The sequence below is a fragment of the Ovis canadensis genome, chromosome 14, assembly GCF_042477335.2.
Source record: "Ovis canadensis isolate MfBH-ARS-UI-01 breed Bighorn chromosome 14, ARS-UI_OviCan_v2, whole genome shotgun sequence".
NCBI lineage: Eukaryota > Metazoa > Chordata > Mammalia > Artiodactyla > Bovidae > Ovis > Ovis canadensis.
In genome coordinates, this window is record NC_091258.1 from 64,156,442 (window position 1) to 64,179,390 (window position 22,949).

General features: G+C 51.5%; 1 protein-coding gene across 1 annotated transcript; it reads left to right on the forward strand.

The window, feature by feature from the left end:
* The first annotated feature begins 4,126 nt into the window (after positions 1-4,126).
* RABAC1 (Rab acceptor 1) lies at positions 4,127-7,149 on the forward strand. The gene is made up of 5 exons (XM_069550934.1): positions 4,127-4,403; positions 4,683-4,895; positions 5,221-5,318; positions 6,728-6,829; positions 6,912-7,149. Exons 1-5 carry the CDS (start codon positions 4,156-4,158, stop codon positions 6,998-7,000), a joined length of 750 nt encoding a protein of 249 aa, XP_069407035.1. The 5' UTR covers positions 4,127-4,155; the 3' UTR covers positions 7,001-7,149.
* Positions 7,150-22,949: the final 15,800 nt, after the last annotated feature.

The window sequence follows — 22,949 nt, forward strand, 5'->3', positions numbered from 1 at the left end:
TTTGTATTCTGGGGGGAGGGGCCCTCTCTCCCCGTGGCCCCGCCCCCTCAAGTGATCTCCCGCCTCCCTCCCCCACGCCCCGCCCCCTGGCTGGCTTCTCTCCCCGCCCCCGCCCCCGCCCCCGCCCCCTGCCTCTCTCCCCTCCCTCTCTTTTGTGTGTGTCTGTTCCTCTCCTCCTCATCCCTGCCTCCCAGACCCCTCCCTGGACTCTTTTTTACTCCCCGTCGCCCCCTGGCTGATGCCGGCCCTGGTTCTGGACGATTATCAAATATATCAGTGGGGAGAGAGAAGCCGTGTGTGTCGTGCTTTGCTTTGTTGAGGGGCAGGGGGAGTAAGGGTGTGTGGCGGGGGAGTAAGGGTGTGTGGCGGGACAGCGTTCCCTGTGCTGGCACCCATGACTGGGTGATTCACAGAAGCCCAGAAGTTTAGCCTGGCATGAACGTGGGAGTCATGGAATCTCAAAGTCATCAAATCAGGGAGTTTTAGACCCAACAAGGATTAGTGTGAGAACACTGTGAATTCGCTAGGTGATGGGATCCTGGGATCAGAACACGGGAGAGGGGGTCAGACTCTGGATCCTCTCATATTGGAGAGGACCCTGGGGGGCCATGATGATATAATTCACTGAGCTCCCACTCTGTGTTCTGCCCTCTTCTAAACATTCTACCTCTATTAGTTCAGTTAATCCAAGGCACAGAGAGGGAAAGGAACCTGCTCAAGGTCACACAGCTGCGAGGGGACAAATCTGGATGACAAACCTAGGATGTCCAAGCTCTAAGTCACCATGTTCTTCTCCTGTTGAGATAAGCTTCCATACGGTGACTTGCACAGATCTCAAAGGCATAGCTCAATGAGTTAAATAATTATATCCATGTAGCCACCATCCATATTGAGCTGTAGAACATTTACGTCTACTCAGAAAGTTCCTTCGTTGCCCCTTCCCAGTCAGCAGCCCCTCCACAGGCAACCACTGATCTGCTTTCTCTTACCGTCTTTTGGTTGTGCCTGTTCTTGGACTCTGTGGAATGAAATCCTACGGTGTGCTGCTGCAGGTCCTCATCCTCAACATCAGGTCCATGAGGGTCATCCATGGTGTCTCAGGTATAGGTAGCCAACACTTTTTCATTGCAGGGTTTTCCACTGTGTGACTATTATGCTATTTGTCAATCCATTCTCCTGTTGATGGATCTGTTGTTTCCCTCTAGGAACATTCTAGTAACATCCTCTGATGACACATGTGGGCATCTCTGCTGGGTACATGCCTAGAAATGGAATTGCTGATTGGGGATAGACTGTGTTTACCTTTCACAGAAATAGCCAGGCCCTTTCCAAAGCTCTTGTGTCATTGGCATTGCCACAATGTATCAAAGTTCCGTTGTTCCACATCCTTGCAAACACTTGCTATTGTCAGTCTTTTGAATTTTAGCCCTTCTGGTTGGGCAGCCCTACCACTTCCCTTGAGGCAGCCTTTCTAACAGAGATGGCAGTGAGAGGAAGGCCTGGGGCTGGTCCTTGGCCTACCTGCCTCCCAGCTCAAATGTCTGGGATGCTGAGAGTCCACATGAGCGTGAGTGTGTGTGCACGCCCACTGCACAAGACAGTGCTGAGGAAGAGTGCCTTAATCTGAAGGGGATGACAGTCAGAGGGCAGGGGTCATGATGCCAGACACCGCCTGTGGTGCCCAGGGCAAAGCCTGGTCCTGGCAAGTGTTGTGAGCCTGGCCCTCCCCTAGGGAGGCCAGAGAGCCTACTTTATTCATCGGGTATAGGCTGAGGAATACTCCCATAGACAGGTGGGCAATCTGAGGCCCAGAGAGGGCAAGGACTTCCTTGAGGTCACACAGCAGATACATAACCCAGGTTTCTGATTGTCTGTCTTCCTACCCAGCAGCTCCATTTCTTCCAGGGATCCAAGAGGGGAGGAAGGTGGCCTCAGGCTGGAGGGACCCCTTATCTCCGGCCATCCCCCTAATTCATGGCTCGCTTGCCATAGGCCGGTTTTCCCTGGTCTCCCCTCATCCCCCTGTCTCGGGGATCTTCCCATCTCTCACAATATCTCCGCCTTAGGGCTTCCTCCCACAGTCCCGTTTCAGGGGGCTCCTCCTTCCCATTGTCCTTATGTCAAGTCCCCACCTGCCGCACTGAGGTCCCTCCCCACAATGTCCTTGCCTCTCAACCCCACCGTCCACAGCCCATGCTTTTTGACACCTCCAGGGCTTTGCTTGTTATGTCCTCTGCTCAGAGCAAGTACTCACAGGAACACAAACATGAGTTATGAGTGAATGGCTTTTATTTGTGTTGTATGAGGAAGCCCCAGAGCTCTCATAACAAAAGTCAAATCCCATTTCCCCAAGGTTGGCCCTGGAAGAAGGCGGCTGGGTCTCTGCCTCCAGCCCTCGGCTCCTCAAGACTCATCTTTCGCTTGGGGGCTCTTCCAGTTACCTCCACTGCTCCCATTACGTTGAAATCAGGTGGCTGCTCCCCTGTTAATGCTCTGGACTAACTGTGGACTCACAGGAAACCCCCTACCCCAATTTCCTGAAGCCCAGCTTGGGAAGCCTGAACAAGCTTCTACTAAAAGCCTGGGGCTGACAAAGAGGAAAAGTGAAAATGTCAGTTGCTTACTCGACCCCATGGACTGTAGCCTGTAAGGATCCTCTGTCCATGGAATTCTCCAGGCAAGAAAACTAGAGTGGGTAGCCATTCCCATCTCCAGGAGATCTTCCCGACCCAGGGATCGAACCCAATTCTCCCGCATTGCAGGCAGATTCTTTACCATCTGAGCCACCAAATATCTCACTGGGTATTCTCCTTTAGCCCCACCCAGCCTCGGAAAATGAGGTTCTCAGTCTGTGTAAGGGAGCCCAGGCTTCCCGAAACTTCTACACATTTCTTGAGGCCATTCTGGTGCACCCCCTTAGAACTCCAGCTGGTTTTCTACAACTCACCCTGCAGCAGGGGCAAAGATTGATAGAGCTAAGATTCTTGGAAGCAGGGGAAAGAAAGGCCCATGTCTCAGACACCAGCCACTCTTTGGGACATCCAAGGGGCCAGTGAGAAGGCTGGGACTTCCCTGGTGATATAGTGCTTAAAAATCCACCTTGCAATGCAGGGGACCTGGGTTCAATCCCTGGTCTGGGAACCAAGATCCCACATGCCACAAAGTAACTAAGCACCATGTGTTGTAACTAAGACTTGATATAGCCAAAAATAAACAAATAACATTTTAAAAATTTTTTAGAAGGCTGAACTCTAGAAATAATTATAACAGCCATGATAATGTAGTGGCAATAGCATGGACTATTGTTTATCAAACAATTATGAAATATCAAGACTCTTTCAAGCACTTTACATGGATCATTCAACCCAATCTCAATCCCATGAGTGTGGTACTCCCAGGATCTTCACTGTCCAGATGAAGACACTGAGGTTCAGGGAGGTGATGAGCTCAACACAGCTTGAAGTTTGACCTCTGACCCCAGAATCCCAGCTCTTTTCGTTATGACATCTACATCTTTAAAAAATTCTCACCCCTTCAATAAAACTGGACAAAAAAATGATATATGAAAAAATAAAATCTCAACCTTTCCTCCCACTTCCCTTCACCCTAACCAAGGCAGGGGCATGCCTAGGTCCCTAATCCTAACCCATTCATCCTTGGGAGCCCAAAGGTGGGGGTGGAGCTTTGCTCCCCACCTTAGACACCCCTCCAGCAACCATGGCCCCATCACTAGCCTGTTAAAGAAGGAAGGAATAGACTCCCACTAATTCTTTACAGTCTCGCTATTCAAAATGTGGGCCATGGAGCATCACCAGAAGCATCAACATCACCTAGAAACTTGTTATAAACACGGATGAAGGGTCTCGCCCTAGATCTGCTGAATCAGAACATCTGAGTGTTTTATTAAGTGTTTTTTTATACCTCCTAGAGACAGAATGACAGCTCTACACGGTCCCGGTTGTAGCCTGCACGGGGGAGTACACAGCGTCTTCTTGCCTTTAGAGCTTGCCTAACGCCCTGACTCCTGATAACCCACCTTCCCGGACTCCACAAATCCTAATTCGGAAACTACAACTCCCACAATGCCCAGAGGGGCGCTTGGTTCTTTTTACACGACTACAACTCCCAAAGTGCTTCGCGAGTCATGCCACCATCATGGTGCCCAGTCTCCCCGGCACCATCAGGACTACAACTCCCACAATGCTCGGCAGCAGAACTACCGTTCCCCAGCGGCTCCAGAACGACTACACGTCCGCTCCAGCTCTGCTGGGTGAGGCCGTTCTCGGGCGGGGCCCGCGGGGTCTGCAGAGCCCTGGGCTCCTTAGTTCTTCCCCAGACAACACAGACATGGCGGCCGAGAAGGACCAGCAGAAGGATGCCGAGGCGGAAGGACTGAGCGCCGCGTGAGCAACCGAGACCCGGGAGTCCTGGTCCCCCGACCCCTCCCCCCTGGGGGGTCCTAGGAATCCCGGCCTCTAGACATAAGAGTTTGGGCCTCTGTTGTCCTCTTCGAGGACTCTGGAGCCTGGACCCTCAGCCCCTTTCTCCCCTGAGATCCAGGAGCCTGGGACCATTATCCACCCCAGAACCCCGGAGTCCGGCCCCCCTCGGTCCTCTTCTTGCTGGAGGGTCCGGACTCCATCCCGGTCGGTCGATCGCTGACGTGACCCCTCACCCATCAGGACCCTGCTGCCGAAACTGATTCCATCTGGCGCGGGCCGCGAGTGGCTGGAGCGGCGCCGTGCGACCATCCGGTCCTGGGGCTCCTTCGTGGACCAGCGGCGCTTCTCGCGGCCCCGCAACCTGGGCGAGCTGTGCCAGCGCCTCGTACGCAACGTGGAGTACTACCAGAGCAACTATGTGTTCGTGTTTCTGGGCCTCATCCTGTACTGTGTGTGAGTGCCTCTTCGGCCCGTCGGCGCCCCGGTCCCCACCCCCTCCAGGCTGCGTGGCCCGCTCTGGCCGACCGCGCCCTCAGCATCCGGCCCCACCTCTCACTGCCCGGGCCCCATTCCCATGGGATGTTCTGCCGGAAGTTTTCACCGAAGGGCCAGGTCCCTAGTTCCCCCATCAACCTGGCCAGGATACAGTGTGACCAAATGTGACCTAGACTTCCCCGGCCCCAAGCGGATCGCCTGCCATCCGCCGATGGGAAGGTCAGGGCCTCCTTGTCGGGCCTAGCCCCGGCTCCCTGACACACGGCTCCCTGCCCCCTTCCAGGGCGACGTCTCCCATGCTGCTGGTGGCCCTGGCTGTCTTCTTTGGCGCCTGTTACATCCTCTATCTGCGCACGTTGCAGTCCAAGTTTGTGCTGTTCGGTGAGAAATCCCTTGCCCAGACTGTTCACATCCTGGTCTCTTGGAACGCAAACCTTTTGACACCAAACCCAAGTCCTTTCGAATCCATGTCTGCCCAAGCCTCTATCTACACTAGATTCCCCCAAACTCGGTCCCTTAAAGTCTCAGACACACCTGATGCTCCCACCCACTCTCAGCGCCCCCAAGTTGCTATCCCCCAAGTCTAGAAGATACTCCAGAACCCACCTCCGTCTGACTCCTTAAACCTCCTTCACTCTCCCTTCTGCCTAACCTCCTGCTAACGTCAGCTGCACGTACCCCCATCGGCCACCAGGTGGCGACTTCCCACTGGCCTATATCCGTGCTCCCCCTTTCCTGCTTACTGGGGAGGAAGTGGAAATCTTGGGATTTCTGAGAGGGAGGCTGAGCCCTGTGGCTCAGGTGGTCCCAGATTGACACCGGAAACACCACTGAGAAGAAAGACAAGCCTGAGGACTTCCCTGGTGGTTCAGTGGTTAAGACCATGCTTCCAACGCAGGGGGCATGGGTTCCATCCCCCATCAGGGAACTAAGTCACACATTATGTGTGGTGCTGGCAGAAGATTTAAAAATAAAACAGAGGGCTCTGAGTTCCCAACTAGGGGATGCTCAAGGACTTTGGAGTGGGGCTAAGGGGGAATTGGGCTCAGATGAACAGGTAGACCTAAGACAGAATGCTTCAGAAGCCTGCCGGTCACGTAGGTAGGCTGGGTGGAGGGGCGCGCCGGGCTAGCCCAGGGCATGGAGGGAGCGCTTGGAGTATAGACACGACTTGGCTTCAGCCACAGCTGCCACCAGTACCTGCAGATCCAACCTTCCAATCCACCACGAGAAGCCAGACATCTGTACAGCTGCCCCTTGGTGTCCATAGGGGGTTGTTCCAGGAGCCCCATGGATGGCAACGTCCACCAATGCTCAAGTCCCTTATGAAAAATGATGTAGTACAGCGATCCACGGGTTTCCATCTGTGGATGCAGAGGGCCGGCCTATTGTTATGTGAAATTATCCAGTTTTTCTGGCAGCCACAAACCAAATTCTGATGGAATAATGTGCAGACTCAAAAGACACATCCCCAGGTCAGATTTGGCTCTTGGGCTGCCAGTCGGAGGTTCCAGATCTGCACTAGTGCAGGTTGGAGCAGGAGAACTAGTCAGGAGAAGGAGGCTGGGAGCTTCCTAGCAGAAGTGGGGTTGAAGGGCAGAGGGCAGGGGGCTGAGGAAGGCACTCTGTTCCCACGGTCAGTGGGTAGGGCCAAGGGCTGGAGGGCCTTAGCACAAATTTAGATTAGACCCTGAGGCTCCCAGAGCTTGCGAGGTTTGGGGGAGCATCAGGGGTTACTCTGGGAGGAGGCACGAGTCAGAACAGCTGCCCCAATGCCCTCTGCCCTGCAGGCCGGGAGGTAAGCCCCGCCCATCAGTATGCTCTGGCCGGGGGCGTCTCCTTTCCCTTCTTCTGGCTGGCTGGCGCGGGCTCCGCCGTCTTCTGGGTCCTGGGTGAGTACAGGGTCTGGGCAGCAGTGTGGGCGGTGGGGGCCTGGTGAGGCCACCAGGCCCTGAACTGCCCATTTTCCTGCAGGAGCCACTCTCGTAGTCATCGGCTCCCATGCCGCCTTCCACCAGATGGAGGCTGTGGACGGGGAGGAGCTGCAGATGGAACCCGTGTGAGGTGGCTTCGCGAGAGCCCCCAGCCTCTTGAGCTAGCCGCCTCTGTTCACCCCGGTCCCACTCGGCTCTGGCCAAAGGCCCCCTTCCCACGTCAAGACCAGGGAGGGACTCCAGCTTTGGAAATAAAACTGTTACAGTTGTTGAGCAAATATTCTGCCTCTGCTGTGGGTCTGTGTCGGTGATGCTGGGCTCCTGCAGAGACTGAGCAGGTGAGGGTGGGCCGTGGATGGAGGAGGGGGTGGGGAGTGGACAATAAGCAAGATAAATAAATGCGATAAGATGGTCAGTGGCAACAAGTTCTAAGGAGAAAAGAGTATGTCGGGGCCCCTGAGATCACTCCCATGTTTCAGGATTTGCTAGGAGGACTCAGGACTCAGGCGCCAGCCGTATTCCCAGCTGCGATTTATTATCAAGGTTATGAAGCAAAATGTCGCTCAGTCATGTCTGACTCTTTGTGACCCCATGGACTAGACCACCAGGCTCCTCTGTCCATGGAATTCTCCAGGCAAGAACACTGCAGTGGGTTGCCATGCCCTTCTCCAGGGAATTTTCCTGATAAAGGGATTGAACCCAGTTCTCCCGCATTGCAGGCACTGTTACCTATGAAGCAAAATCAGCAAAGAAAAAAGGTATGTGGGGCGAAGTCCAGACGAAAGCTTCCCAGAGCCCTCTCCCCAGTGGGGCCCCCAAGCTGGGTGCAGTCACGCAACAGTGAAATGCTGTCTGCAGAGAAGTTCACCACAGACTCAGTATCCGGAAAGAAAGCAGGTCTTCAGCATAAACAATATGGTTTGCACAGTGTAGACACAACAGCCATTATTTCAGGGAGCAGCAAGAACCCTGCTGAAATCCAGGTTCCCAGAGGCCAGACAAGGGCCACTGCACAAGCACGCCTCTCAAAGGCTGGCCAGCGCCATGTCAACTCCTCACAGAGAAAGTTCTGGAAATGAGTGATAGGTGTAAGAAGCTTCCCTGAGGTGATGTTCAGTGATGACTTAAATTGAGTGAGGCAAACTTCCCTGGTGGTTCCAGTGATTAAGAATCTGCCTGCCAATCCAGGGAGCATGGGTTTGATCCCTACACCAGGAAGATTCCACATGTTGCGGGCCAGCTAAGCCCATGTGCTACAACTACTGAGCCCGAGTACCTAGAGCCCCCACTCTGAAACAAGAGAAGCCCCCCGACCCCGCCCCACCCCGTGCACAGCAAGGAAGACCAGCACAGCCAAACAATTTTAAAAAATTGAGTGAGGGAGGGAATTCCCTGGTGGTCCAGTGGTTAGGACTGCATGCTGTCACTGCCAGGGATCCAGGTTCAATTCCTGGATTTAAGGAATTAAGCTTAATTCCTTAAATTAAGAAATTTCTTAATTCCTTAAATTCCTTAATTCCTGGAATTAAGCTCTCATAAGCCATGTGGTGTGGAAAAGAAAAAAAAAAGACCTACTAGCTTTCACACTTAGATATTAATTGGTGGCTAATCACCTTTAGTTTATGAAGCGAGTGAAAGTCGCTCAGTCGTGTCCGACTCTTTGCAACCCCATGGACTATATAGCCCGTGGAATTCTCCAGGCCAGAATACTGGAGTGGGTAGCCTTTCCCTTCTCCAGGAGGTCTTCCCAACCCAGGGATCGAACCCAGGTCTCCTGCATTGCAGGCGGGTTCTTTACCAACTGAGCTATCAGAGAAGCTCCTAAATAATCGTACTGTGAGAACAGGAGCAGCCCCAGATCCCTCCCTCCCAGAGGGAGAACGTTCTGGTGAGAGGAAAGAGTAGGTGAAATGCGGGAGACAGCAGCAGGCCGGAGGAGGCAGGACAGCTGCAGGCGGGCGGGTGGAGACCCCCCTTTGGCAGGGAAGGGACGTTGGTTTTCCTGAGTGAGGTGAGACAGGCACCCCTGGCTCTTCGCTGTAGTGCAAAGGCCACTGTGTGGTACGACCACCGACTAAACAGAAAGGCAGGTGGTAGGGAAAGCAGTTGGCAGGTGTGACAACCAGCGAGGTGAGACATAGGGCCTGCAGAGCTCCTGCAGAGGGGGCTCGCTGAGGAGGCGACGCTTCTGCGATTTCGGAGGGACACAGAGCCGGCCCCAGGCAGAGCCGCGGGCGAAGCGGCTCAGTGGAGGCCCAGCGGCCCACTCAGCCAGTGGAGGCTGGCCTCCCCACCCGCCAGTCTCCCCAAAACACGCTCGCTCACTGTTCTTTTCAGTAAGTGTTTATTGAGGGCCCGCTGAGTGCCCAGTACTGCTCTGTCACATATGGTGGCCATCAGCCACGTATGGCGGCGGGTTTCCCCGGTGGCTCAGACGGTAAGGAGTCTGCCCTCAATGCGGGAGACCTGGCTTCCATTCCTGGGTCGGGAAGATCTCCTGGAGAAGGCGATGGCAACCCACTCCAGTATCCTTGCCTGGGAAATCCCATGGACGGAGGAACCTGGTGAGCTACAGTCCATGGGGCTGCAAGAGAGCCGGACGCGACTGAGCGACTTCATAGCTGTATATGGCTACTAGCTACTTGAAACATGGCTGATTCGGACTGAGATGCGCTGTATGTATAAAACACACACCAGATTTCAAAGACAGTAGGAAAAGAGTGTAAAATATCTCATTAATGATTTTTTTATTGGTTATGTATTGGAAGGATAATCTATTGGATGCTGTTGTTTAGTCACTAAATCATGTCCAACTCTTGCAATCCCTATGGACTGTAGCCCACCAGGCTCTTCTATCTATGGGATTCTCCAGGTAAGAATACTAGAGTGGGTTGCCATTTCCTTCTCCAGGGGATCTTCCCAACCCAGGGTTTGAACTGGAGTCTCCTGCATTGCAGGTGGATTCTTTACCACTAAGCCACCTGGGAAGCTGGTGGATATGTTGGGTATCTGTTGAATATGCTAGGGTTGGATATGTTAAGGTAAATTAGTATTTTCACTTTTTTCTTTACTTTTTAAAATGTGAGGGAATTCCCTTGTGATCCAGTGGTTAGGACTTGGCACTCTCACTGCAAGGGGCGGAGTTCGATCCCTGGCCAAGGAACTAAGACCCCCCCATACCACACAGACAGCACAGCCAAAAAATATATATATATATATATATATATATATATATCAGTTCAGTTCAGTCGCTCAGTTGTGTCCAACTCTTTGCAACCCCATGAATCGCAGCACGCCAGGCCTCCCTGTCCATCACCATCTCCCGGAGTTCACTTAGACTCACGTCCATTGAGTCCGTGATGCCATCCAGTCGTCTGATCCTCTGTCGTCCCCTTCTCCTCCTGCCCCCAATCCCTCCCAGCATCAGAGTCTCTTCCAATGAGTCAACTCTTCGCATGAGGTGGCCAAAGTACTGGAGCTTCAGCTTTAGCATCATTCCCTCCAAAGAAATCCCAGGGTTGATCTCCTTCAGAATGGACTGGTTAGATCTCCTTGCAGTCCAAGGGACCCTCAAGAGTCTTCTCCAACACCACAGTTCAAACGCTTCAATTCTTCGGCACTCAGCCTTCTTCACAGTCCAACTCTCACATCCATACATGACCACAGGAAAAGCCATAGCCTTGACTAGATGGACCTTAGTCGGCAAAGTAATGTCTCTGTTTTGAATATACTATCTAGGTTGGTCATAACTTTTCTTCCAAGGAGTAAGCGTCTGTTAATTTCATGGCTGCAGTCACCATCTGCAGTGATTTTGGAGCCCCCCAAAAATAAAGTCTGACACTGTTTCTACTGTTTCCCCATCTATTTCCCATGAAGTGATGGGACCGGATGCCATGATCTTCATTTTCTGAATGTTGAGCTTTAAGCCAACTTTTTCACTCTCCTCTTTCACTTTCATCAAGAGGCTTTTTAGCTCCTCTTCACTTTCTGCCATAAGAGTGGTGTCATCTGCATATCTGAGGTTATTGATTTCTCCCGGCGATCTTGATTCCAGCTTGTGTTTCTTCCAGTCCAGCGTTTCTCGTGATGTACTCTGCATATAAGTTAAATAAACAGGGTGACAATATACAGCCTTGACGTACCCCTTTTCCTATTGGGAACCAGTCTGTTGTTCCATGTCCAGTTCTAACTATTGCTTCCTGACCTGCATACAGATTTCTCAAGAGGCAGGTCAGGTGGTCTGGTATTCCCATCTCTTTCAGAATTTTCCACAGTTTATTTTGATCCACACAGTCAAAGGCTTTGGCATAGTCAATAAAGCAGAAATAGATGTTTTTCTGGAACTCTCTTGCTTTTTCCATGATCCAGCGGATGTTGGCAGTTTGATCTCTGGTTCCTCTGCCTTTTCTAAAACCAGCTTGAACATCAGGGAGTTCAAGGTTCACGTATTGCTGAAGTCTGGCTTGGAGAATTTTGAGCATTACTTTACTAGCATGTGAGATGAGTGCAATTGTGCAGTAGTTTGAGCATTCTTTGGCATTGCCTTTCTTTGGAATTGGAATGAAAACTGACCTTTTCCAGTCCTGTGGCCACTGCTGAGTTTCCCAAACTTGCTGGCATATTGAGTGCAGCATTTTCACAGCATCATCTTTCAGGATTTGAAATAGCTCCACTAGAATTCCATCACCTCCACTAGCTTTGTTCGTAGTGATGCTTTCTAAGGCCCACTTGACTTCACATTCCAAGATGTCTGGCTCTAGATTAGTGATCACATCATCATGATTATCTGGGTCATGAAGATTTTTGTACAGTTCTTCCGTATATTCTTGCCACCTCTTCTTAATATCTTCTGCTTCTGTTAGGTCCAGACCATTTCTGTCCTTTATCGAGCCCATCTTTGCATGAAATGTTCCCTTGGTATCTCTAATTTTCTTGAAGAGATCTCTAGTCTTTCCCATTTTGTTGTTTTCCTCTATTTCTTTGCATTGATTGCTGAAGAAGGTTTTCTTATCTCTTCTTGGTATTCTTTGGAACTCTGCATTCAGATGCTTATATGTTTCCTTTTCTCCTTTGCTTTTCGCCTCTCTTCTTTTCACAGCTATTTGTAAGGCCTCCACAGACAGCCATTTTGCTTTTTTGCATTTCTTTTCCATGGGAATGGTCTTGATCCCTGTCTCCTGTACAATGTCACGAACCTCATTCCATAGTTCATCAGGCACTCTATCTATCAGATTTAGGCCCTTAAATCTATTTCTCACTTCCACTGTATAATCATAAGGGATTTGATTTAGGTCATACCTGAATGGTCTAGCGGTTTTCCTCACTTTCTTCAATTTAAGTCTGAATTTGGCAATAAGGAGTTCATGATCTGAGCCATAGTCAGCTCCCGGTCTTGTTTTTGTTGACTGTATAGAGCTTCTCCATCTTTGGCTGCAAAGAATATAATCAATCTGATTTCGGTGTTGACCATCTGGTGATGTCCACGTGTAGAGTCTTGTGTTGTTGGAAGAGGGTGTTTGCTATGACCAGTGCATTCTCTTGGCAAAACTCTGTTAGTCTTTGCCTTGCTTCATTCCGCATTCCAAGGCCAAATTTGCCTGTTACTCCAGGTGTTTCTTGACTTCCTACTTTTGCATTCCAGTCCCCTATAATGAAAAGGACATCTTTTTTGGGTGTTAGCTCTAAAAGATCTTGTAGGTCTTCATAAAACTGTTCAACTTCAGTTTCTTCAGCATTACTGGTTGGGGCATAGACTTGGATAACTGTGATATTGAATGGTTTGCCTGGGAGACGAACAGAGATCATTCTGCCATTTTTGAGATTGCATCCAAGTACTGCATTTCGGACTCTTTTTTTGACCATGATGGCTACTCCATTTCTTCTGAGGGATTCCTGCCCACAGTAGTAGATATGATGGTCATCTGAGTTAAATTCACCCATTCCAGTCCATTTTAGTTCGCTGATTCCTAGAATGTCGATGTTCACCCTTGCCATCTCTTGTTTGACCACTTCCAATTTGCCTTGATTCATGGACCTGACATTCCAGGTTCCTATGCAATATTGCTCTTTACAGCATCGGACCTTGCTTCCATCACCAGTCACATCCACAACTGGGTGTTGTTTTTGCTTTGGCTCCACCCCTTCATTCTTTCTGGAGTTATTTCTCCACTGATCTCCAGTAGCATATTGGGCACCTAATGAGCTGGGGAGTTCCTCTTTTGGTATCCTAACATTTTGCCTTTTCATACTGTTCATGGGGTTCTCAAGGCAAGACTACTGAAGTGGCTTGCCATTCCCTTCTCCAGTGGACCACATTCTATCAGGCCTCTCCACCATGACCCGCCCATCTTGGGTTGCCCCGCAGGCATGGCTTGGTTTCATTGAGTTAGACAAGGCTGTGGTCCTAGTGTGATTAGATTGACTAGTTTTCTGTGAGTATGGCTTCAGTGTGTCTACCCTCTGATGCCCTCTTGCAACACTTACCATCTTACTTGGGTTTCTCTTACCTTGACGTAGGGTATCTCTTCATGGCTGCTCCAGCAAAGCACAGCCGCTGTTCCTTACCTTGGACGAGGGGTATCTCCTTAACACCACTGTTCCTGACCTTCAACGTGGGTTAGCTCCTCTAGGCTCTCCTGTGCCTGCGCAGCCACCACTCCTCGGGTAATACAACATTACATCTGTAGCTCCTATCCTGTTTCTACTAGACATGCTGGCTTAAATGCTGAAGGAAGAATAGCACCGCAGTTGAGGCCCTGCCTTCTTGGAACTCATATTCATGAACCAACCAACCAACCAATAGGAAGCTCTCAGACAGCCAAGACTATGAAACAGGAGGCTGGATGTGTCTAGAGGGTGATTGTGGAAGGCAGGGCTCGATTAGAGTGGAAGGTCAGGGATTTGCTGAGCATTGAGGAGGAGCTTGCCCCTCAGAGGTCTCGGGGAAGAGTGTTCCAGTTGGAGGGAATTGCGAGCGCAAAGGCTGTGAGGTAGGCCTTGCTCAATGACAAGGCACTGCCGTGGCTGGGGTGAAGGGAGTGACAAAGGAGACGACAGTGGGGAGGATGGCAGGGCCCGGATCAGGCAGGACCGGGGAGCCACACAGCGGTTTTGAACTATAGCTTAAGGCAATGTGAAACTATGGAAGGCTTTTGAGCAAGGAAGGGAGAAGGTCAGGTATGAATGTCAGGAATATCCCCAAGCGACTTCCCTTGGAGGTCTAGTGGTTAAGACTCTGCGCTTCCTCTGCAGGGGGCACAGGTTCGAGCCCTAGTGGGGAACTAAGATCCCACAAGCCGCGCAGTGTGGCAAAAAAACCAACAGCTATCATTTGGGGTCCTGTGGGAGATGGGCTGGAGGCAGTAAGACCATGGAGGATGAGCCAAGCTGGGGAAGATGAGGCAGGGACTGTGAAATGGAAAGGACGGACAGGAAAAGCAGATTCAGGAAGATGAAGGTGGGGGCTTGGTGACTGGCCTGTGTGGGAGGGAGCAGGCAAGGGGGACCCCCAGGCTTTTGGCAAAATGGGGAGACCAGCGGGCTTGTGTGTCCGGGTTCACAGTGTTCCCCGTCACCGGGGGCGCAGTTCCAGTGGTTGCCACTAGAGGGCGGAAAAGAGCTTCCTCCAGCCCTTCTCCCCGGAGGGCGCCAGGGATGGGCTTGTTCTGGCAGAGGAGACCTGGAGTGTCGGCGGCTGCGGGTCAGGCTCTGGGTCTAATCAGAGGCCAAGTTCCCAGCGTGAGGATGGCTGCAGGTGTTCCGTTTGTTAGTCCAGATGCCAGTATTCCCAGGGGAGACTGCCATCAGCGTGGGTGGTCACTCTGCCCAGTTTCCGTTGCTGGGCCTGGAGTGAATGTGGTCAGACTGCCTCTCTTGAAGGTGACCGAGGCCCGAGGCCCGAGGACCGGGGACTGAGATCACTGGGGCAAAGGATCAAAGCCCGGGTCTGGGTGCAGGAGGATGGGACTCAGGCCAGAGGCCTAATCTGGCGGTGACTGACTCCAGGTCCCTAACTCTGATATTGAGACCAGCAGCTTCCACGGGGTTGTTCATGAGTAGGGGTCACTTCCCCATCTACCCCTTCCTGAATTGGAGTTGAAAGGTTTGTTTTGGGGTAACAGAAACTGGGGGACTTGGTGTCTCACCAAGAACCAAAAGTCTGGTTGTCTATTTTGGTGATGGAGGTTGGGGGTCCAGCTGGCTGGTCGGGGTGACAGACTGAGGCTCTGGCTGTCAATTTCATGATTGAAGAGCTCATGGGCTCAGGTTTGGGGTGACAGGGTCAGTGGACCTACTTGTCCAGTGTAGAGTGACAGGACCAGGGAGTGCTTGCCCTTCACCTGGGGTATCAGACTGGGCATCTGATTGTCTTATTTGGGGTGACAGCTTGGAGTCCAGTCCCTGATTTGGGGTAATAGAAATTGGGGTGCTCAGTTCCTCAGTTGTGTCTGACTCTTTGTGACCCCATGGACTGTAACCCACCAGGCTCCTCTGTCCATTCTCCAGGCAAGAACACGGGAGTGGGTAGTGGGTTGCCACCTCCTTCTCCAGGGAATCTTCCTGATCCAGGGATCGAACCCAGGTCTCTTGCATTATCAGGTGGATTCTTTACCACTAGCACTACCTGAAAAGCCCCGGAAACTGAGGATCTGTTGTCAACTTTTAGGTCACTTATCTGGCTTGGGGTGACAGATGACACTGGGAGTCCAGGGCCCTAGTTTGGGATGACAAGGTAGGGGGGCCCCTGCACTGGGGGCAACCTGATGGGGGGCTGGTTGTTTCCTTGAGGTGGCAGAGACAGGCAATACTGTCTGGTTGGTGGTGACAGAGCCTGGGGGTGCCCTTGTGTCATTTAGGACACCAGGGATTGGGGGCTTTCTGCCCAGTGTGAAGTGGACAGCAAATGAGAGATTTTTTTTTTAAACAACATTTGCCGTTTTTTTTTTTTTTTTGGCTCTGCCACATGGCTTGCAGAATATCAGCTCCCCAGTCAGGGATTGAACCCCCAGGCCACGGCAGTGAAAGCGCTGAATCCTAACCGCTAGATTACCAGGGAGCTCCCCAGGAGACCTTTTTTTTTTTTTTAGTTTGAAGAATGTCTGCTTGTCTAGTTTGAGATTAAAACACTGGATCTTGTTCTCAAATTTTTCTCTTTTTTGACATGCTGCAAGCTGCATGCAGGATCTTAGTTCCCCAACCAGGGATCGAACCTGCGCGCCTTGCAGTGGAGGCATGGAGTCTTAACCACTGGACTTCCAGGGAAGTCTCTAGTTCTCAAAGCTTAAGTGACAGATTAGGGACTCTTTTATCTGGTTGGGAGTGATCGAGACCAGAGTTGTGGGAGGTGTTAGGCACTGGGGTTCTTGTCAAAGTTGGGGTGATGGGGACTAGTCTAATCTGAGGTGACAGACTGAGGGTCTTATTGTCTAGGTTTTGGTGACCAAGACTGGGCTCTGGAGTTTCTTTGGGGGTGTCAGAGGTGGGGTCTATCTTTTTGAGGGTGACAGAATGGTAGTCTAGTTGTTAGGTTGAGACGCCAAAATTCTAAGGTTTGGGATGCCAGACTGAAGATTCAGTTTCTAGTTTGGAGCTCTAGAAACTGGGGGTCTGGTGGACCCCATTGGGGTGTCTGAGACTCGTAGTCTGATTATTCCTTTTGGGGTTCAGAGACACAAGGCTGGTTGCCTGACTCACGATTATAGAGGCCAAAGGTCTTGTTATTTAGTTTAGGGTGATGGCACTGGGCATAAGGGTGTTAGTTTGGGTGAAAGACGTTGGGGTGACCCCCTGGATAGTATGAAGAGGCAGACACTACAGGTCTCATTGCCTCGTTGGGATGACAGATCAACTAGACTCCTCCTGTCTTGAGAGGCAGAGACCAGGATGACTGTCATCATGAGATTTCAGAGGGCTGTGGGGTTTCTTTGTCTAGTGTGAAGTGCCAGAGCCTGGGGATCCAGATGTCTGGCTTGGGACATCAGAAGTGGGGGTTCAGGGACTTCCCTGGTGGTCCAGTGGCTGAGATGCCATGCTTCCATTGCAGGGGGCCTGGGTCCAGTTCCTGGTCAGGGAACTACATCCTTCGCAACTGAAAAAAAAAAAAAAAAAAAAAGATCCTGCATGCTGGAGCTAAGACCTGACACAGCCAGATAAATTAAAAATATATTTTTAAAAAAGAGAATAAGTGGCAATTCAGGACTTCCCTGGTGGCCCAGTGGCTGAGAATCTGCCTGCCAGTGCAGGGGACATGGGTATGATCCCTGGTCTTGGAAGATCCCACAGGCTGCAGGGCAACTAAGCCAGTGCACCACAGTTATTGAGCCCGTGCACTCAGGAGCCTGTGCACTCAGGAGCCTGTGCTCCACAAGAGAAACCACTGCAGTGGGAAGCCTGTGCATTGCAACTAGAGAAAAATCCCTGCTCACCAAAACTAGAGAAAGCCCACGCAGCGCGAGCAGTGAAGACCCAGGGCAGCCAGAAAAAGAAAAGAAAAGAAATAGGGATTCAGGTGTCTAGACTGAGGTGTCAGAGACGAGAGGTTCTGGGATTCAGAACCTGATTTAGGGCAACAGAGACTAGGAGGTTATTTGCCTAGTTGGGAGATTAGGGATCAATTGTTCATTTGGGGATGAAATGATTGTGACTTAAGGGTTGCATTTAGGATGACGTAGAATGGAAGTTTGCTTGTCTAGTTTGGCAGAAGTGAGACCAGGGTTCTGGTTGTCCAGTTTAGGATGACAGACTGGAGTTTGACTGATATGATGAAGGCGGCAGGGGCTGGGGGCCAGGTCTCTAGTTGGAGGTGACATTTATGTATCCAGGTGCTCTGTGTGGAGTGACAGAGCCTAGAGGTACCATTGTCTTGTTTAGAGGGGACAGAGGCTGAGTCCTGGGGCATATTTGGGGTGTCAGAGACTGAGGGTTAGACTGGATTCCAGGGACATTCAGTTGACAGAATCTGGAGGTCTGTTTGCCTACTTTTGTGGGACAGAGCTCAGGGTCCTGGTTGTATATGGAGTGACAGATGAAATCTGGCTGTTGAGGGTCAAACTGGGGGTACCAAGGAATATTTGGGGGTTTGGCTGTGGGTCTGTTGTCTAGCTTTGGGGATCATAATATTGGGTTCCAAGGTGTATTTGGGGTGAGAGACCAGGGGTATGGCTGTGTGGCTTTGGGGAGACAGAGTCCATGGTCCCAGGGTATATTGGGGGTGATAGAAAGGTTGTCTCATTTGGGGGATCAGAGACTGGGGTCCCAGGGTATATTTGAGGAGACAGAGAATGGGGTCTGGTTGTCTCATTTGTTAGGACAGTGACTGGGATCTCAGAGTGTATTTGGGGTGGCAGAGGCTGAAGTATGTCTAGTTTTGTGGAATAAACACTCAGGCCCCAGAGCATATTTGGGGTGACAGAAGTTGGGGTGAGAGTCTAATTTCACATGACAGAGACTGAGGTCCCAGGGAGCATCTGGGGTGAGAAAGCCTGGGATGTGGTTGTCTGTGTTGTGGGGCTGAGAGACTGGCATCCAGGGTGTTTTGGGGGTAACTGTCTTGTTTTCTAATCTGGGATGATGACTGGCATCTTTTATCTAGTTTGGGTTGACAGTGATCAGGGTTCAGTTGTCCATTTGGGGGAGACTGGTACTGGGATCAACTGTCTAGTTTGAGGTGATGAGACCAGGTGTCTAAGGCAGCATAGGTGAGGGACAGCGTCTCTCCCTTCCAGGTGACTACTTGTCCCTGGATCGGGAGCCAATTCATGTGAACAACGGTGCTAGCTGTAAATAACCCACCCACCAACTCAGCAGACGTAAGAGACGCAAGGTCGATCCCTGGGTCGGGAAGATCCCCTGGAGGAGGGGACGGCAACCCACTCCAGTATCCTTGCCTGGAGAATCCTATGGACAGAGGAGCCTGGTGGGCTACAGTCCATGGGGTCGCAAAGAGTCAGACATGACTGAAGCGACTCAGCATGCACGTACGTTGTGAACAGTGGTTCAGTTGAGGGTGAAATTGTGAGACCAATCATTTACTTTGGAATGATAGAACTGGGGTTCTCAAAATATATTTGGGGTGATGGATGGGGTGACTGAGAGTGGGGTGCCGGTGGAGAGTTGGGGGGAACTGAGATGGGGGGCTAGCTTGCTTCCTGTGGGTGACAGAGACCAAGTACCCTGTTGGGATGTCAGAGACTGGGGTTCTGCTAGTCGACTTAGGAGTGACAGATGAGCACTCAATTGCCTGGCTTGGGGAGATGCACCCTGGGGGTCCAGTGACCCGATTCAAGATGACACATGGCATTGTGGAGACGGGTTATGTTTCCATACCAAGGGTCTGGTGCTCCATTTAGGGTGGCGTGACAGTTGGTGGGGGGACCTAGTTTCTTATGACAGAGATTAAGGTTCAGGGTATAGTTTGGGGCAGAGAAGGCAATGGCACCCCACTCCAGTACTCTTGCCTGGAAAATCCCATGGATGGAGGAGCCTGGTGGGCTACAGTCCATGGGGTCGCTGAGTCAGACACGACTGAGCGACTTCACTTTCACTTTTCACTCTCATGCATTGGAGAAGGAAATGGCAACCCACTCCTTGTGGGTTCTTGCCTTGAGAGTCCCAGGGACAGGGGAGCCTGGTGGGCTGCCGTCTATGGGGTCACACAGAGTCGGACACGACTGAAGCGACTTAGCAGCAGCAGCAGCAGCTGTCTAGCTTGGGACGCAGAGACGGGGTGTGGTTGTGCAGTTGGTCAGACTGAGGACCATCAGTTTTAGTCCAAGGAGGCAGAAACTGTCACTTGAGTTCTCCAGTTTGGGGTGCAGAGCCTGGGGACCCGGTGCCTTCCAAATGCTGAATCTGAGAATGCTGGTGCCTGAATATCCCTGGGGTGGACTGAGTCAGGGGTCTCCCACACCCAGGGGTGGGGTCCCTGAGTAAGCGTGGCCTAGGTGTGGAGCCCTGTTTGAGGGTTACTGAAGCTGAAGAGTCTGGGCTGTTGAAATCAGAAGAAATTCCCTGGCAGACCAGTGGTTTTGCTTCCACTGCCGAGGGCTCAGGTACAATCCCCAGTTGAGGAACTAAGATCCTGCATGTCGTGTGATGAGGCCAAAAAAAAAAAAAAGTGGAACAGGAGAGGTTGGGACCTCAGGGGCCAGGATCCACTTGAAGGGTTCTTGACTGGGTCTGGGGATGTCTGCAATACGGAAGGCCGGGGGTTTTCAAGGTAGGGACACGTCCGCACGTGAATGGGGAGGTGGTGGGCACAGCAGAGATACCCAGCGTGGGGAAGATCGAGGAGGAGACCCAAACACAGGCCTTGGGGGAGGAGCGGGCCTCTGAGGCGGGGGCACAGTGGGCTATGGAGCTTTCTGGCTCGGGGATCAGGCTGGTTCAACTACCTTCATCAAACACAACTGCGTCCTGAAGGTCAAAGTTGAGTCTGGGGGCACATGGCTGTGGTGGTTGAGGTGCATTGTTGCAAGTGATGAAAACCGGGGACTCAGATCCCTACTTTGGGAAGATCCTGAATTTGGGTGACTGGAGTCCCTCCTGCCAAGTTTTGCTGCTCATGAGCCCACGTTCCTGGTTTGGGTGCCTAGGTTCGAAATCCGTGACAGTGGACTTACATGAGGACCGGAGGGGGCCACTGAGCCTGGCGTTAGCGCTGGAGACAGTCTGGGTGGTAAGACTGCAGGAGCCTCCTGGGCCACTTCCCCCGTCAAGACTGGGTGAGCCTGGGGACTCAGCTGTCCAGTCGAGACTGACTGGCTTGGGGTTTACTGATGACCACATTTGGCCGCCCCTTTGCTCATTAGGGGGCTTCCCAGATGGCTCAGTGGTAAAGAACCTGCTTGCCAATGTAGGAGACACGAGTTCAATCCCTGGGTCAGGAAGATCCCTGGGAAAAGAAAATGGCAACCCACTCCAGTATTCTTGCCTGGGAAATCCCATGGACAGAGGAGCCTGGAGGGCTCCAGTCCACAGGTCACAGAAGAGTCAGAGACGACCTAGTGACCAAACAACATGTTCATTTAGGGGTCCTATTGATTACTTTGGGACTGACTGAAGTTTGGGGCTCGCTAAGCCCAGGTGTCCCACACCCTGGTTTAGGGGGTATCTGACCCTGGGCGCCCAGATGCCAAGCTTGTGGGTGACCTGCTATATGGGTTTCAGTTGCGTATCCTGAGAGGGGCTTGCTGTGGCTTTACTTGACTGTGGGGCTCTGAAGTCTAGTAAATTTAGGGGTGAGTGAGACTGTGGTCTGCATTCTAATTTTATTTTTAATTGGAAGATAAGTACAATATTGTGATGGTGTCTGCCATACACCAACATGAATCAGCCATAAGTATACATATGCCCCCTCCCTCTTGAACCTCCTTCCCACTTCCCTCCCCATCCCACCCCTCTAGGTTGTCACAGAGCACCAGTTTGGGGTTCCCACTGGCGATCTATCTTACAACCTCCCTGGTGGCTCAGGTGGTAAAGCATCTCTGCCTGCAACGTGAGACCCGGGTTCGACGATCCCTGGGTTGGGAAGATCCCCTGGAGAAGGAAATGGCAAGCCACTCCAGTACTCTTGCCTGGAAAATCCCATGGACAGAGGGACCTGGTAGGCTACAGTCCAACCATATGTTACCTATCTTACATGGGTGATGCGTGTGTTGCCTGTCTTACATGGGTGATGCATGTCTGTCTTACATGGTGATGCGTGTGTCACCCATCTTACATGGGTGGTGCATATGTTGCCTGTCTTACATGGGTGACATGTATTTGCCTATCTTAGATGGGTGATGCGTATATTACCCATCTTACATGGGTGATGCGTGTGTTGTCCATCTTACATGGTGATGTATATATTGCCGGTCTTACATGGTGATGCGTAGTTGCCTGTCTTACATGGTGATGCGTAGTTGCCTGTCTTACATGGTGATGTGTAGTTGCCTATCTTATAGTTGCCTGTCTTATATGGTGATGTGTATATTACCTGTCTTACATGGTGATGTGTAGTTGCCTGTCTTACACGGTGATGTGTAGTTGCCTGTCTTACACGGTGATGCGTATATTACCCGTCTTACATGGTGATGTGTAGTTGCCCGTCTCACATGGTGATGTGTAGTTGCCTGTCTTACATGGTGATGCGTATATTACCCGTCTCACATGGTGATGTGTAGTTGCCTGTCTTACATGGTGATGCGTAGTTGCCTATCTTACATGGGTGATGTATATGTTTCGATGCTGCTCCCAGATCACCCTACCTTGTCTCTGCCCCACTGTGTCTGCAAGTCTGTTCTCTGTGGCTGCGTCTCCATAGCTGCCCTGCAACCAGATTCATCAGTCCCGTCTTTGCATTCTAATTTGAGGACTAATGCTGGGGCCCTAAATGCTGAAGTAGAGGTGACTTACCCTGGCGTCCAGATGGGAGGTTCTGGGACCCCAGAGCCCTAGTCTGGGGATAGCTGAGGCAAGCTGCTCAGTCTAGTTTTGCTGTGCTTAGTTGCTCAGTCTTGTCCAACACTTTGCAACCCCATGGACTGTGGCCCACCAGGCTCCTCTGTCCATGGAATTGTCCAGGCAAAAATACTTGAGTGGCTTGCTGTGCCCTCCTCCAGGGGATCTTCCCGACCCAGGGGTCGAACCAGGGTCTCTTGCATTGCAGGCGGATTCTTTACCAGCCGAGCTACCAGGGAAGCCCCAATGTCTAGTTTTGGGGGCCGAACATGGGCTTTCCAGATGCTGAGGTTGAGATGACCAACAGAGAGTCCATGTGCCAGGCCAGGATGACAGCTGGGGCCCAGATGTCAAGTTTGGTGGTGACCCTCCTTGTTACCTGCAGTTGACTCTGTCTTCAAATGCCTCCTTGTGGGGGGGTCATTCTTGTGTATCACAAGACTAGTTTTGGGGGGCATTTGAGAGGAGGAATGCTTGACTAGCTGGGGATTACCAATCAATACAGTTTGGGGTTCACTGAGCCTTGAGGCCTAGAAGCCAAAGTTGAAGTGACTGTCACTGGGCTTCCTTATATCCAGTTTAGGGGTGATGGAGTTTAGATTTGCCTGTTGTGGTGGTTGGAGGAGATGGCAACCCA

Bases quoted from the DNA above. Each gene is read 5' to 3' on its own strand.
- RABAC1 (XM_069550934.1), top strand. From the start codon at position 4,156: ATGGTGCCCAGTCTCCCCGGCACCATCAGGACTACAACTCCCACAATG. The intron at 4,896-5,220 runs GTGAGTGCCTCT...GCCCCCTTCCAG, and splicing joins GGCCTCATCCTGTACTGTGT to GGCGACGTCTCCCATGCTGC. The intron at 6,830-6,911 runs GTGAGTACAGGG...ATTTTCCTGCAG, and splicing joins CGCCGTCTTCTGGGTCCTGG to GAGCCACTCTCGTAGTCATC.